General features: G+C 40.3%; 1 protein-coding gene across 4 annotated transcripts in view; it reads left to right on the top strand.

The window, feature by feature from the left end:
• LOC139551134 (ATP-dependent zinc metalloprotease YME1L1-like) overlaps window positions 1-11,341 on the top strand; it is a 54,972-nt gene extending 43,631 nt beyond the window's left edge. For all 4 annotated transcript variants that reach the window (XM_071362546.1, XM_071362545.1, XM_071362548.1 and 1 more), the window contains 5 exons: window positions 2,991-3,142; window positions 3,476-3,602; window positions 4,016-4,089; window positions 5,303-5,389; window positions 7,383-11,341. In XM_071362546.1, the coding sequence (XP_071218647.1) occupies window positions 2,991-3,142; window positions 3,476-3,602; window positions 4,016-4,089; window positions 5,303-5,389; window positions 7,383-7,526 (584 nt within the window). In that variant the 3' untranslated portion in view covers window positions 7,527-11,341. The remainder of the gene's footprint in view (window positions 1-2,990; window positions 3,143-3,475; window positions 3,603-4,015; window positions 4,090-5,302; window positions 5,390-7,382) is intronic.
• Window positions 11,342-13,065: the final 1,724 nt, after the last annotated feature.

Here is a 13,065-nt window from a genome sequence, read left to right as displayed (position 1 = left end):
TTGATTTTCCCATGATGTCAAGCAAAGAGGCACTGAGTTTGAAGGTAGGCCTTGAACTACATCCACAGGTACACCTCCATTTGACTCAAATTATGTCAATTAGCCTATCAGAAGCTTCTAAAGCCATGACATCATTTTCTGGAATTTTCCAAAATGTTTAAAGGCACAGTCAACTTAGTGTATGTAAACTTCTGACCCACTGGAATTGTGATTAAGTGAAATATTCTGTCTGTAAACAATTGTTGGAAAAATTACTTGTGTCATGCACAAAGTAGATGTCCTAACCGATTCCCAAAACTATAGTTTGTTAACAAGAAATTTGTGGAGTGGTTGAAAAACTAGTTTTAATGACTCCAACCTAAGTGTATGTAAACTTCTGACTTCAACTGTATTAACTGAAGACATTTCAGCATTTAATTTGTAATGAATTTGTGAACATTTCAAGAAACATAATTCTACTTTGACATTCTAGGATATTTTGTGTAGGCCAGTGACCAAAAATCTATATTTAATCAATTTTAAATTCAGGCTGTTTTTTTTGGGGGGGGGGGTTGAGGTGAGGATGAGGATTATTTAAGATACTCTTTGAAGAGGTAGGGTTTCAGGTGCTAACACAAACCACATGCATATCGACACGTATTGACACACACACACACACTTTCACGCTCATCATATGCTACTGCTCCTCTGTAATTTATTCTTGCTCTTGTTATCTATTCTGGTGCCTAGTCACTTTACCCTTCCTTTATGTACCTACCCCTTGCAGTTGTACACATCTTGCCATGGGGCTGAGAGAAAATGTGCAGTTTTAATACTAATTTCCTGCAATTCTACACATTTTGTCATGGCTTAAACATTTTGTTGTGACTCAAACATAACAAAATCAATGGGGGCCCCATGCCATGACAAAAATACTCCTGAATGCATCATTTTTTAAACTTTCGATTCTCTCTGACTAACCAGGTTTCCATCCACAGTTTTTATGTAAAGTCATACTGTATCACAAAAATCACAACCACTGTGATGGAAACAGGAAGTTTCGGTACAATTTTACAAATGGAACAGATCATTTGTTCGTTCGACATGGTGTGATCTTTTTGTGTCTGTAAAATATGCGAGAAATGGCGATGGAAATGCCTTTATGCGCAAATATTGATATAATAACCATCATATCGACGTAAACTTGGAGTCATGCGACGATATGCTGTGTGGTCCTCCGACTCGGGAAACCATGCAATTTATTAGGGTACAGATTAAATAATTTATGATGAACTTTACAGGGTGGTGGAAGTGCACTGGGATCTTGATGCTCCTTTCCAATAAATATTGAGGGTCTGATTCTAGTGACATGATGATCGATGCTTGACTGCCATTTGACAAATAAAAATATTTGTCAAATCTCTTTTCCATAATAATCTCATCATGTAGACTGGCCTACCTGCACTGTATCTGTGAGCTGTTGGTTAAAGCACACATGCCAAGACCAGAATAGGCACATTTTTGTTATTCAACGCAACAGTTTCTGTGACAAAAAATCGGTACAATTGAAAATGTGATGGAAACACATTGAACATTAGATTTTTATTCGATGCATGAAAACTTAAGCTAAAAGTCTGTTTGGTGGAAACACATCACAGGTGGGAAAATGCGCATTTGCAGATTTGAGAATATTCGCATAAATCTGTCGCCAATTGGATGGAAACGTAGCTACTGACTGACTAGCTTTTATTTTGGTGATTGTTAGTTCTCAAAGATGATCTTATTTAGAAATATATACAGTGCATTTGGAAAGTATTCAGACCCTTTTACTTTTTCCACATTTTGACAAGTTTCTCTGGTCTGATGAAACCAAGATTGAACTCTTTGGCCTGAAGCGTCACGTCTGGAGGAAACCCTGCACCATCCCTACGGTAAAGCGTGGTGGTGGCAGCATCATGCTGTGGGGATGTTTTTCAGCGGCAGGGACTGGGAGACTAGTCAGGATCAAGGGAAAGATGAACGGAGCAAAGTACAGAGAGATCCTTGATGAAAACCTGCATCAGAGCGCTCAGGACCTCAGGCTGGGGCAAAGGTTCACCTTCCAACAGGACAACGACCCTAAGCACACAGCCAAGATGACGCAGGAGTGGCTTCGGGACAAGTCTCTGAATGTCCTTGAGTGGCCCAGCCAGAGCCCGGACTTGAACCTGATTGAACATCTCTGGAGAGACCTGAAAATAGGTGTGCAGCGACGCTCCCCATCCAACCTGACAAACCTTGCGAGGATCTGCAGAGAAGAATGGTAGAAACTCCCCAAGTACAGGTGTGCCGAGCTTGTAGCGTTATACCCAAGAAGAGTCGGCTGTTACCGCTGCCAAAGGTGCTTCAACAAAGTACTTAGTATTTTAGAATAAGGCTGCAACGTAACAAAATGTGGAAGAAGTCAAGGGGTCTGAATATTTTCCGAATGCACCGTATATGTGTCCATGATCTACATACTTTATATCTCTTTTAGTCGTCCTAAGTTTACACTGAAAACGTTTTTTCATCCCATTTATTATTACTATTATTATATATTTTTTTACTGTTTGGACATAGGCGCCCGAAAAAACACTTAGGCGGCCCGTCCAATACTTTTCTATGTCGAAACAACCCTGTAAGATACAAAATGAATTCCGCATAGGCTATTAAAAGCGAAACACAGACAAAAGAAGAAAAAAAAACTAAAAGTAAACAGAAGGAAATGCCGCTCCTAATTGGAAACAGCATTTCTACTTAGAGCCAATCAAATGTGAGCGCTGAATGCCACCGACTCTGACCACTCCCATTCAAAATATAAATCCAAACCTGAATTGTGCCCAGACTTCCAATAGTTGAGTGAACGAGATGGGACTACATACACCTATACAATCCTCTCGGACCTTCCTATGGGTTTATTTGGCATTCAGGGACCGAATGGCTTCGAGCAGGAAATCAAGTGATTATCTCTATCCATCTCTTCCCTCCCACAGGCCCAGAGAGGAGGAGTGTGGAGATAGACAAGAAGAACAAGGAGATCACAGCGTACCATGAGTCTGGCCACGCTATCGTGGCGTACTACACCAAGGACGCCATGCCCATCAATAAGGCCACCATCATGCCCAGAGGTTCTTCCCTGGGTCATGTAAGTAGGACTGGAAATAGGGAATTTTAAATATATAGGAAACTAGATGGGTAGGGAACACAACATGGTTAGACTAATTAGAATATATTAAAAAATATATATTTTATACTGGTTTCTTATATGAAGGCTATGACACAAAATAAAACCACCTTTTTTTCAGGAATCTGTTCTGCTGAGCATGCCAGTATAATAATGCATAATGCTTAATTCCCCCTGGGTTTTGTCTTGCAAATGAAATGATTGTTTTTTTATGTTTTTAGAATCGTCAAATGTGAAGTGGTTGGTTCCGTTTGTTGCCAGGCCTCACTCCTCTTCCCCCACTGTCCATCCTAGGTGTCTATGCTCCCAGAGGATGACCGCTGGAGCGAGACGCGAGCTCAGCTGCTGGCCCAGATGGACGTCAGCATGGGAGGCCGTGTGGCAGAGGAGATCATATTTGGCAATGAGTTCATCACCACTGGTATGCAGGGGGATGTAGAGTTGGTGTAGGAGGGCAATTAGAGTACAGAGTTACACCTAGCACAGTACTGTAGAACAATAAGAATTTTCCAGAAAACGGGATGGTGCATCCCGTGTTGGGGTAATCCTGGCATCCAAATGTAAAATAAATAATATTCATGTTTTAGTGATTGATGATATGGTCATATAGCTGACACTTTTATCCAAAGTGACTTATAGAATTGTGGAACATTGACAGTGACGCATATCTTCAGTATATGTGACCCATGCAGGAATCGAACCCAGGTCCTTACTGTTGCCAACACCATGCTCTGACTCACTGAGCCATTGGTATCTTTTAGCCCGTTAATAGTCTTCCAAGAGTCCAAGACTCAACAAAATATATCAAATACATGTTCATCTTGTTTTTTTTAGGGGCATCAAGTGACTTTGATGCTGCCACCAAAATTGCAAGAATGATGGTGACCAGATTTGGAATGTGTGAGAGGGTAAGTTATGTTTGTTCGAGAAAGAGGAAATGAATGAATGTCTTATACTGCATGAGCAAAGGTCTGCTGTTTGTATTGTATGCCCGTCAAGAACTACTACCTAGTGTGGAACCTTCACAAAGATCTATCTCTGTTTCTCAATTCAATGAGCTTCATTGGCATAAATGGTAACCACCCTATGTTGCAGCACTACATACAGTGCATTCGGAAATATTCAGACCCCTTCCCCTTTTACACATTTTGTTACATAACAGCCTTATTCTAAAATGGATTACCAAAACATTTCTTTATCAATCTACACACAATACCCCATAATGACAAAGTGAAAACAGGTTTTTAGAAATGTTTGCAAATGTGTATATATATAAAAAAAAAAATGAAATACCTTATTTCCATAAGTATTCAGACCATTTGCTATGAGACTCAAAATTGAGATCAGGTGCATCCCGTTTCCAATGATCATCCTTGAGATGTTTGTACAACTTCATTGGAGTCCACCTGTGGTAAATTCAATTGATTGGACATGATTTGGAAAGGCACACACCAGTCTGTATAAGGTCCCCTAGTTGACAGTTCATGTCAGAACAAAAACCATGCCATGAGGTCGAAGGAATTATCCGTAGAGCTCCGAGACAGAATTGTGTCGAGGCACAGACCTGGGGAAGGGTACATAAAACATGTCTGCAGCATTGAAGGTCCCCAAGAACACATTGGCCTCCATCATTCTTAAATGGAATACGTTTGGAACCACCAAGACGCTTCCTAGAGCTGGCCTCCTGGCCAAACCGAGCAATCGGGGGAGAGCACACAGACAAGACAATACAGATGTGCCAAGCTTGCTGCATCATACCCAAGAAGACTTGAGGCTGTAATCGCTGCAAAAGGTGCTTCAACAAAGTACTGAGTAAAGGGTCTGAATACTTATGTAAATGTGATATTTGCGTTTTTTATATATATTTTTTATACGTTTGCAAAAATTTCTAAAAACCTGTTCTTGCTTTGTCGTTATGGGGTATTGTGTGTAGGTTGATGGGGGGGGAACTATTTGATTAATTTTAGAATAAGGCTGTAAAATAACAAAATGTGGAAAAAGTCAAGGGGTCTGAATACTTTCCGAATGCACTGTATATATTGTGACAGTATATCTTTCTCACTCACTCACTCACTCACTCACTCACTCACTCACTCACTCACACTCTCACCTGTGTTGTAGCTGGGTGTCATGACCTATGCTGACCAAACCAAACAGAGCCCGGAGACACAGGCTGCCATCGAACATGAAGTCAGGATACTTTTAAAGGTAAGTTTCCACATACATCGTCCTTCTAAGGCCCTGACTTGGTGCTCTTTGGCTTGTGGTTGCATCACCGCCTGGTATGGCAACTGCTCGGCATCTGACCGCAAGGCGCTACAGAGGGTAGTGCGTACGGCCCAGTACATCACTGGGGCCAAGCTTCCTACTGTCCAGGACCCCTATACCAGGCGATGTCAGAGGAAGGCCCTAAATATTGTCAAAGACTCCAGCCACCGTAGTCATAAACTGTTTTCTCTGCTACCCCACAGCAAGTGCTACTGGAGCGTCAAGTCTAGGTCCAAAAGGCTCCTTAACAGCTTCCAAGCCATAAGACTGCTGAACAGTTAATCAAATGGCTACCCTGACTATTTTCATTGACCCCCCCCGCTCTCTTTTTACGATGCTGCTACTCACTGTTTATTATCTATGCATAGTCACTTTACCCCTACCTACATGTACATACCGCAATTACCTCGACTAACCTGTACCCCCGCACATTGACTCGGTACTGGTACACCCTGTATATAGCCTCGTTATTGTAATTTTATTGTGTAACTTTTTTTTTTTACTGTAGTTTATTTAGCAAAAATATTCTTAACTCTTATTTTTCTTAAAACTGCATTGTGTGTAAAGGGCTTGTAAGTAAGCATTTCACGGTAAGGTCTACACTTGTTGTATTCGGCACATGTGACAAATAACATTTGATTTGATTTGAAGCCCTTTACAGAAATTCATTCAACACTATCTTCTGTCAGATGGCATCATTCTAACAGGACACGCAGTTGCCATGAGCCATCTATACTGGAACTCATCTCTAAAAATGTAGATGTTGCTTATCCGCTTAACACTAGCTCCTAATTCTGAAAATCATTCTGCTCTCCGTAGCTGTGACGCACTGGCAATTACAGCAAACCATGCTCGATCAGATGAGCAAACGTGCTCCAGCTAGCATCCTAGTGCTAGCTTGTTTGAATGGCCTTTACGGTAGCCAGTTTGACAGGTTGTTGATAAAGTTATGGGTCTTTTCTCATAAATCAGCATGTATCGGACTCTGACAGCTGGCACTGTGCCTCGCTAGTACTTTGTAACATTTGGCCAGCGCAATAACGTTGCAGCTAGAGCAGTCAGCTGTGCTGAAGAACTAGGCGTACTAATCACAGCTAACCTAACATACATTTGAAGTCGGAAGTTTACATACACCTTAGCCAAATACATTTAAACTCAGTTTTTCACAATTCCTGACATTTAATCCTGTCTTAGGTCATTTAGGATCACCACTTTATTTTAAGAATGTGAAATATCAGAATAATAGTAGAGTGATTTTATTTAAGCTTTTATTTCTTTCATCACATTCCCAGTGGGTCAGAAGTTTACATACACTCAATTAGTATTTGGTAGCATTGCCTTTAAATTGTTGAACCTTTTGCATAACAACAGAATTAACGACTGGTCGCATCTGTGGCAACATGCCCAAAAGAACCAACCGATTTTTGACCAGACTGGTGGTAGAATGAAATTGGTGGAAGAATGGAATTGTAGGAATTTTTCTTATAAAAATTAATTAAAATATGTAATTCATTGTTAGTTTAATATGTTAACTGTTTTATAAAACCAACAAGGCACGCAAGATCACGCTATGTGATGAATACAGTCGCAGGTAAATGGGTTGACTGGCACTTCGTTTCGTGTCGGGTTGAACAACGCCATTTACCTGTGACTATTAATCACATAGCACGACCTCTTGTGCCTTAACGCTTAAATATTAGATACAGGTTTATAGTTTTTTAACTCTGACTCCTTTGAGGATGAAAGGGGGTTCAGTGGACGATGTCACCTTGGTAACATTTTCGAATGTTAGGGCAGCATATTGTGGTCAAATGTATTTTTTGATGTCCCATGAGTGTTTGCGAACTATCAGACAGATCAGTGCAGACAGCTGACGTGAGACAATGGCACTGGCTGTGTAAAAATAATTTCTGGTGGTTTGTGTGGTCCTCAGGATTCGTACGAGCGGGCCAGGGCGCTCCTCAAGTCTCACGCCAAGGAGCACAAGAACCTGGCAACCGCCCTGCTGCAGTACGAGACGCTGGATGCCAAAGAGATCAAGATGGTCCTGGAGGGCAAGGCCCTAGAGATCAGATGAGACCTCCAAGGGTGGAGGCGTCACTCTGTTTATTGGGGGGATGGGGTGGGGAGAGGAGACTAAATCTGGCTGTGGATTAGGGTTGGGAAGCATAGGAACTGTTGGGACTGGCTTTTTGGAAGGTGTTGGAATGTAAATATATGAAATTTAAGGTTTCAAGATAGGATAATTTTTTTATGTAAAATATGTACGCAAACTACGCACAGTCTTATCTTCCTGTTAATGTCTGGATAGTTGTTAGGATCCTTATTGTCGATAACAAGGAGGATTGTGGGATTTCCCTTCAAATTGGTAGGGGCAATCAGCAGTTGCTGCATCCATTTTTGTATTATAAATTAATGATATGTACCCATTTGATTCTTGAAGAATATAACTTATAAATGCCTCATGAGTTTAGTTCAACTGTCGTACCCCATCAGAACCCAAAATATACGCTTGTATTATGCCAATGTTTGTACACAAACTAAATGTAAACAAACACTGTAAAGCCTAAAAATTGCCAGATTCACACATTTTGTTAGTAGTTTGTATGTATCCCATTGCCATATGACCTCTTTTTCAATGTACCCTGTCGTGTGTGTGTGCGCGCACGCGCATTGAATGTTTTTGGGCTAGTAAGTCCCAAGTCCAGTGAGTCCATGCCCTGGTTCCTCAGAATCACTACAAAATAATCTTACCAGTAAAATACAGTTGTCTCTACCTGAGACTGTCAATCATGTATTTGTAATAAGGAATCTGATTCCCCCTAAATAGTCTAACAACTTTTCCCAGTTTTACCAATTTTCCCAGGTTTGAGCCTTGTGTGCTAGTTGCCGTTTCAAAGGTGGCCTTTTGGGAATGTACGTGTACTCGGAGTAGGAACTCTTTTGGACTTGAGCCACAATTCAAATGTGTCTTAGCACTTTGGTCAGTCTGATCACTTACTCGATGTATTTATGTTATCAAATATGTCAATGCTGTGTGTATATATAGATGGGAGTGCTGCTGTGCTTTGAAATTATGCTTTTATTCACTTCATACTCAACGTTGGCAAATTAAGCTGTGACGGGCCATTGGGTCCTCCGTTTTTGGATCTGATTAGTTCATCCATTTACTATGAAATACCTTAAAAGTTATCTGATTTCTAGGTCTAAACAATTGTCAAAGTAACAGTTAAACCTAAGAGACCCTACAACTCCTCATATCCTGGTTCACTCCCCACTTCTGCAGTGTACTCTCTATTCACATCTGAACACAGCTGTCTCTCTAGCATTACTTGAGTAGATCTGTGAATCTGTTTTTTTACATTTCCTCACTTTGTATGGTTTTAAGCACTGTAGCTCAGAACCTCACAGTGTAAGCAAGGACCGTCATACTAATTTGCTGACGTGTTGGCCTATAAGGAAAACGGTCAAATGTAACTGTAGACAATCGACTCAATCGCTTCAACAATGTAGTATCTCCATCTTTGGTGAGAATGAACAGTTTTTACAGAATGCTTTAGGCAAGAATATTGAACTCCTTTGAAATGTCTGCTAATGTTGAGTTGGAAGCATGAAGATTGTGATACAATGGAGGTTTAAAGCCATACCTTTAGGATGTAATAATGTGGGATTAAAAGGTTTTTAATTGTAATTTTTTGTCAACAATCTACACTAAATACTAAAATGTCAAGTGGAAGAATATATATTGTTTAAGATTGATAGAAATTAAATAACAAAAATATAGTCCTTGGAAAAGTATTCAGTCAATATATACATTGAGTATACAAAACATTAAGGACACCAGCTCTTTCCATGACAGACTGACCAGGTGAATCCAGGTGAAAGATGTGATCCCTTATTGATGTCAGTTGTTAAATCCACTTCAGTCAGTGTAGATGAAGTGGAGGAGACCGGTTAAAGTTTTTTTTTAAGCATGTGTGCTATTCAGAGGGTGAATGGGCAAGACAAAATATTAAATTTCCGTTGAACGGGGTATGGTAGTAGGTGCCAGGCACACTGGTTTGTGTCAAGAACTGCACCACTGCTGGGTTTTCACACTCAACAGTTTCCCGTGTGTACCAAGAATGGTCCACCACCCAAAGGACATCCAGCTAACTTGACACAACTGTTGGAAGCATTTGAGTCAACATTGGCCAGCATCCCTGTGGAACGCTTTCGACACCTTGTAGAGTCCATGCCCCAACGAATTTACATTGTTCAATTCGTCGGGGTGTGGGACAACTCAATATTAGGAAGGTGTCCTTAATAATTTGTACACTCGGTGTATGTTAGAAACACATTTGGCAGTGACTACAGCTGTGAGCCTTCTTGGGTAAGTCTCTAAGCTTTACACATCTGGATTGTGCAATATTAGCCAATTATTATTTTTATAATTCTTAAAGCTCTGTCAAGATGTTGGGACTCATGGCTAGACAAAAATGTTAGTCTTGCCATAGATTTTCAATCAGATTTAATTCAAAACTGTAACTTGGCCACTCAGGAACATTCCCTGTCTTCTTGGTAGGCAACTCCAGTGTAGATTTGTGTTGTAGGTTATTTTCCTGCTTAACGGTGAATTCTTCTCCCAGTGACTGCTGTAAAGCAGACTGAAGCAGGTTTTCCTCTAGGATTTTACCTGTGCTTAGCACCATCCCATTTATTTTTATCCTGAAAAAGAGATTTGCCAACGTCAAGCATATCCATACCATGATGCAGCCACCACCATGCTGGAAAATAAGAAGGCAGTTAACTCAGTGATGTGTTGGATTTGCCCTGAACATAAGGCTTTGCATTTAGGCCAAAAAGTGTGTTCCTTTGCTGTTTTTTTTCTTTTCAGTCATACTTTATTCTGTATATTTGTATTTTTCTTTTGACTCTGTCGTTTAAGTCATGTCGTCATTACAATGTTGTTGATCCATCCTCAGTTTTCTCCAATCACAGCCACAGTTTTCTCCAATCACAGAATAATAGTAGAGAGAATGATTGATTTATTTCAGCTATTATTTCTTTCATCACATTCCCAGTGGGTCAGAAGTTTACATACATTCAATTAGTATTTGGTAGCATTGCCTTTACATTGTTTAACTTGGGTCAAACGTTTCGGGTAGCCTTCCACAACCTTCCCACAATAAGTTGGGTGAATTTTGGCCCATTCCTACTGACAAAGCTGGTGTAACTGAGTCAGGTTTGTAGGCCTCCTTGCTCGCACAGACTATCAGTTCTCCCCACAAATGTTCTATAGGATTGAGGTCAGGGCTTTATGATGGCCACTCCAATACCTTGACACCTTGACTTTGTTGTCCTGAAGCCAATTTTTTTTCTGAGGTCTTGGCTGATTTCTTTAGATTTTCCCATGATGTCAAGCAAAGAGGCACTGAGTTTGAAGGTAGGCCTTGAAATACATCCACATCTCCAATTGACTCAAATGATGTCAATTAGCCTATCAGAAGCTTCTAAAGCCATGACATAATTTTCTGGAATGTTCCTTGTTTTTTTAACGGCACAGTCAATTTAGTGTATGTAAACTTCTGACCCACTGGAATTGTGATACAGTGAGTTATAAGTGAAATAATCTGTCTGTAAACATATGTTGGGAACATTTCTTGTGTCATGCACAAAGTAGATGTCCTAACCGACTTGCCAAAACTATAGTTTGACAGTGGTTTGTGGAGTGGTTGAAAAACACGTTTTAATGTCTCCAACCTAAGTGTATGTAAGCTTCTGACTTCAACTGTAAATGATCCTTGTGTCACTCCCTCTTTGAACTATCGGCTGCCCGATAAACAAAATAACATTCTGTGTAACAATAAATCCATAGCATTTACAGCACAATAAAATATATACAAACTCATAGCTCTTTGTGAACTCTTGAAAAATTCTAATATGACTATTTAATTCCCACAGTAACATTCATTTTGTTCACATCTGTCTTCATCTGTCTTCACACCTCCCCTGGCGTCAGTGACTTAAGGACTTCCATGAGAACATCTCTTCTTAGAGATTGCCACAGATACGGTATGTTTGAACCTTGTGATAGCCCACAGATGGTCTGCCATCCAGACAATGTAATATATTGTGATTCAGTCATCATACTGGGCTTTGCATGCCAGCCAATCACCTTCTCTCATTCTTACACTACAGTCGTCATTCATAGAAAACAAATGAAAAATCAAAGGGTCTATGCGGCGCATCAATACTTTTTGTTGCTGTTTATACCGATGCCTGTTTATTAATGAAAAGCAGAATATACTAAATATCATTCATCACAATGGTTAACCAATGCAAAATAATAGGAAAACATTTCAAGCTTATTAATAGCATTACATTTAGCCGAATCGGTACACATATGGCGCAGGGAAAAGTCAAAGAAAGGAAAACAACCAGATTCTAATCTAATCAACTATATTTAAATGATATGAGTGCACCCTTGTGTCGCTCCCTCTGAACAGTGCAATAAAATATATCAACATTCATAGCTCTTTACGAACTCTTGAACAGTCCAAACATGGCAATTTTATTCACACAGTAACATTCAATGAATCTGTCTTCACACCTCTCCTGGCGTCAGTGACCCCAGGACTTCCATGGGAACGCCAGCCAGTCAGGAGTATTATCAGCGTCTCATCCTTCCACTACAGCAGTCATTTATGGAAAACAAATGAAAAACCAAAGAGCCTGTCATGTCAAATAGTGTCCCCCTGCAAAAAAAGGTTTTTGGGTTCCCAGGACTGCCGAAACATTGCAAAGAATACTATCCAAATATGTTTTGGGATTTAAATGGCTAGCTAACGTTACTTGTTTACTTACATCAGCCTGCCTAGTCAGCTAGCTAGCCAGAACGTTTTGTTTAGCTAACATTAGCGAGCTAGCTAATTGTTTTTGTACCTTTCAGTTTGTATGTAACGTTAGCTGCACTTCAATGGCATCCCTTGAGGAGATGTTATTTTATCTTTCCAACCAGGCGAAGTACTATGAAGGCACCGCATGAACAACCATTTTTCAACAACAGTTTTCCATCTAGGTAGTTGGTCATCTAGAAGTTGCTAGTTATACATTTAGTTATATGTCTGAATTTTGAGGTATATAGCTATAAGTTAACTCTGATCAATCAAATGGGTAGGTCTAAGCAATTATGGTCATTCCAACTGCCCTTAACTAGGTGTCTTTGCTAGACAGACACACAGACAAAGAGAGAGGGGGGAAGAGGGAGAAATAAAAGATGAAAGAGAGGTGGGAAGAGCGTGAAAGACAGAGTCATGGGGGAGAGAAACATAGAAAGTCAGTCGTGCAAAATGACTTAGACTTGAGTATTTCAACAACTCTTGTCTTCAAACTTGTCAGGCAATCACATGTACCTACGGGGGAAGGATTGTCAGCCACACAGGAGGGTGATTTTCACTGAGGAGAAGGAGACCATGCTGACCATGCCGAGATGCATGTTGGCCATTTCGGTGTGAAGCCATGCTTGCCAAAATCAACATACACTTCTGATTGCCAAAATCAACATACACTTCTTTTGGCATGGGATTGTCAAAGATATGGACAGCTGGGCAAGTGAAATAACAGTTTGTTTATCG

The sequence above is a fragment of the Salvelinus alpinus genome, chromosome 23 (genome assembly GCF_045679555.1).
Source record: "Salvelinus alpinus chromosome 23, SLU_Salpinus.1, whole genome shotgun sequence".
NCBI classification, from domain to species: domain Eukaryota; kingdom Metazoa; phylum Chordata; class Actinopteri; order Salmoniformes; family Salmonidae; genus Salvelinus; species Salvelinus alpinus.
The sequence above is the reverse complement of the archived record's forward strand: the minus strand, read 5'-3'. Positions and strand labels throughout refer to the sequence as shown.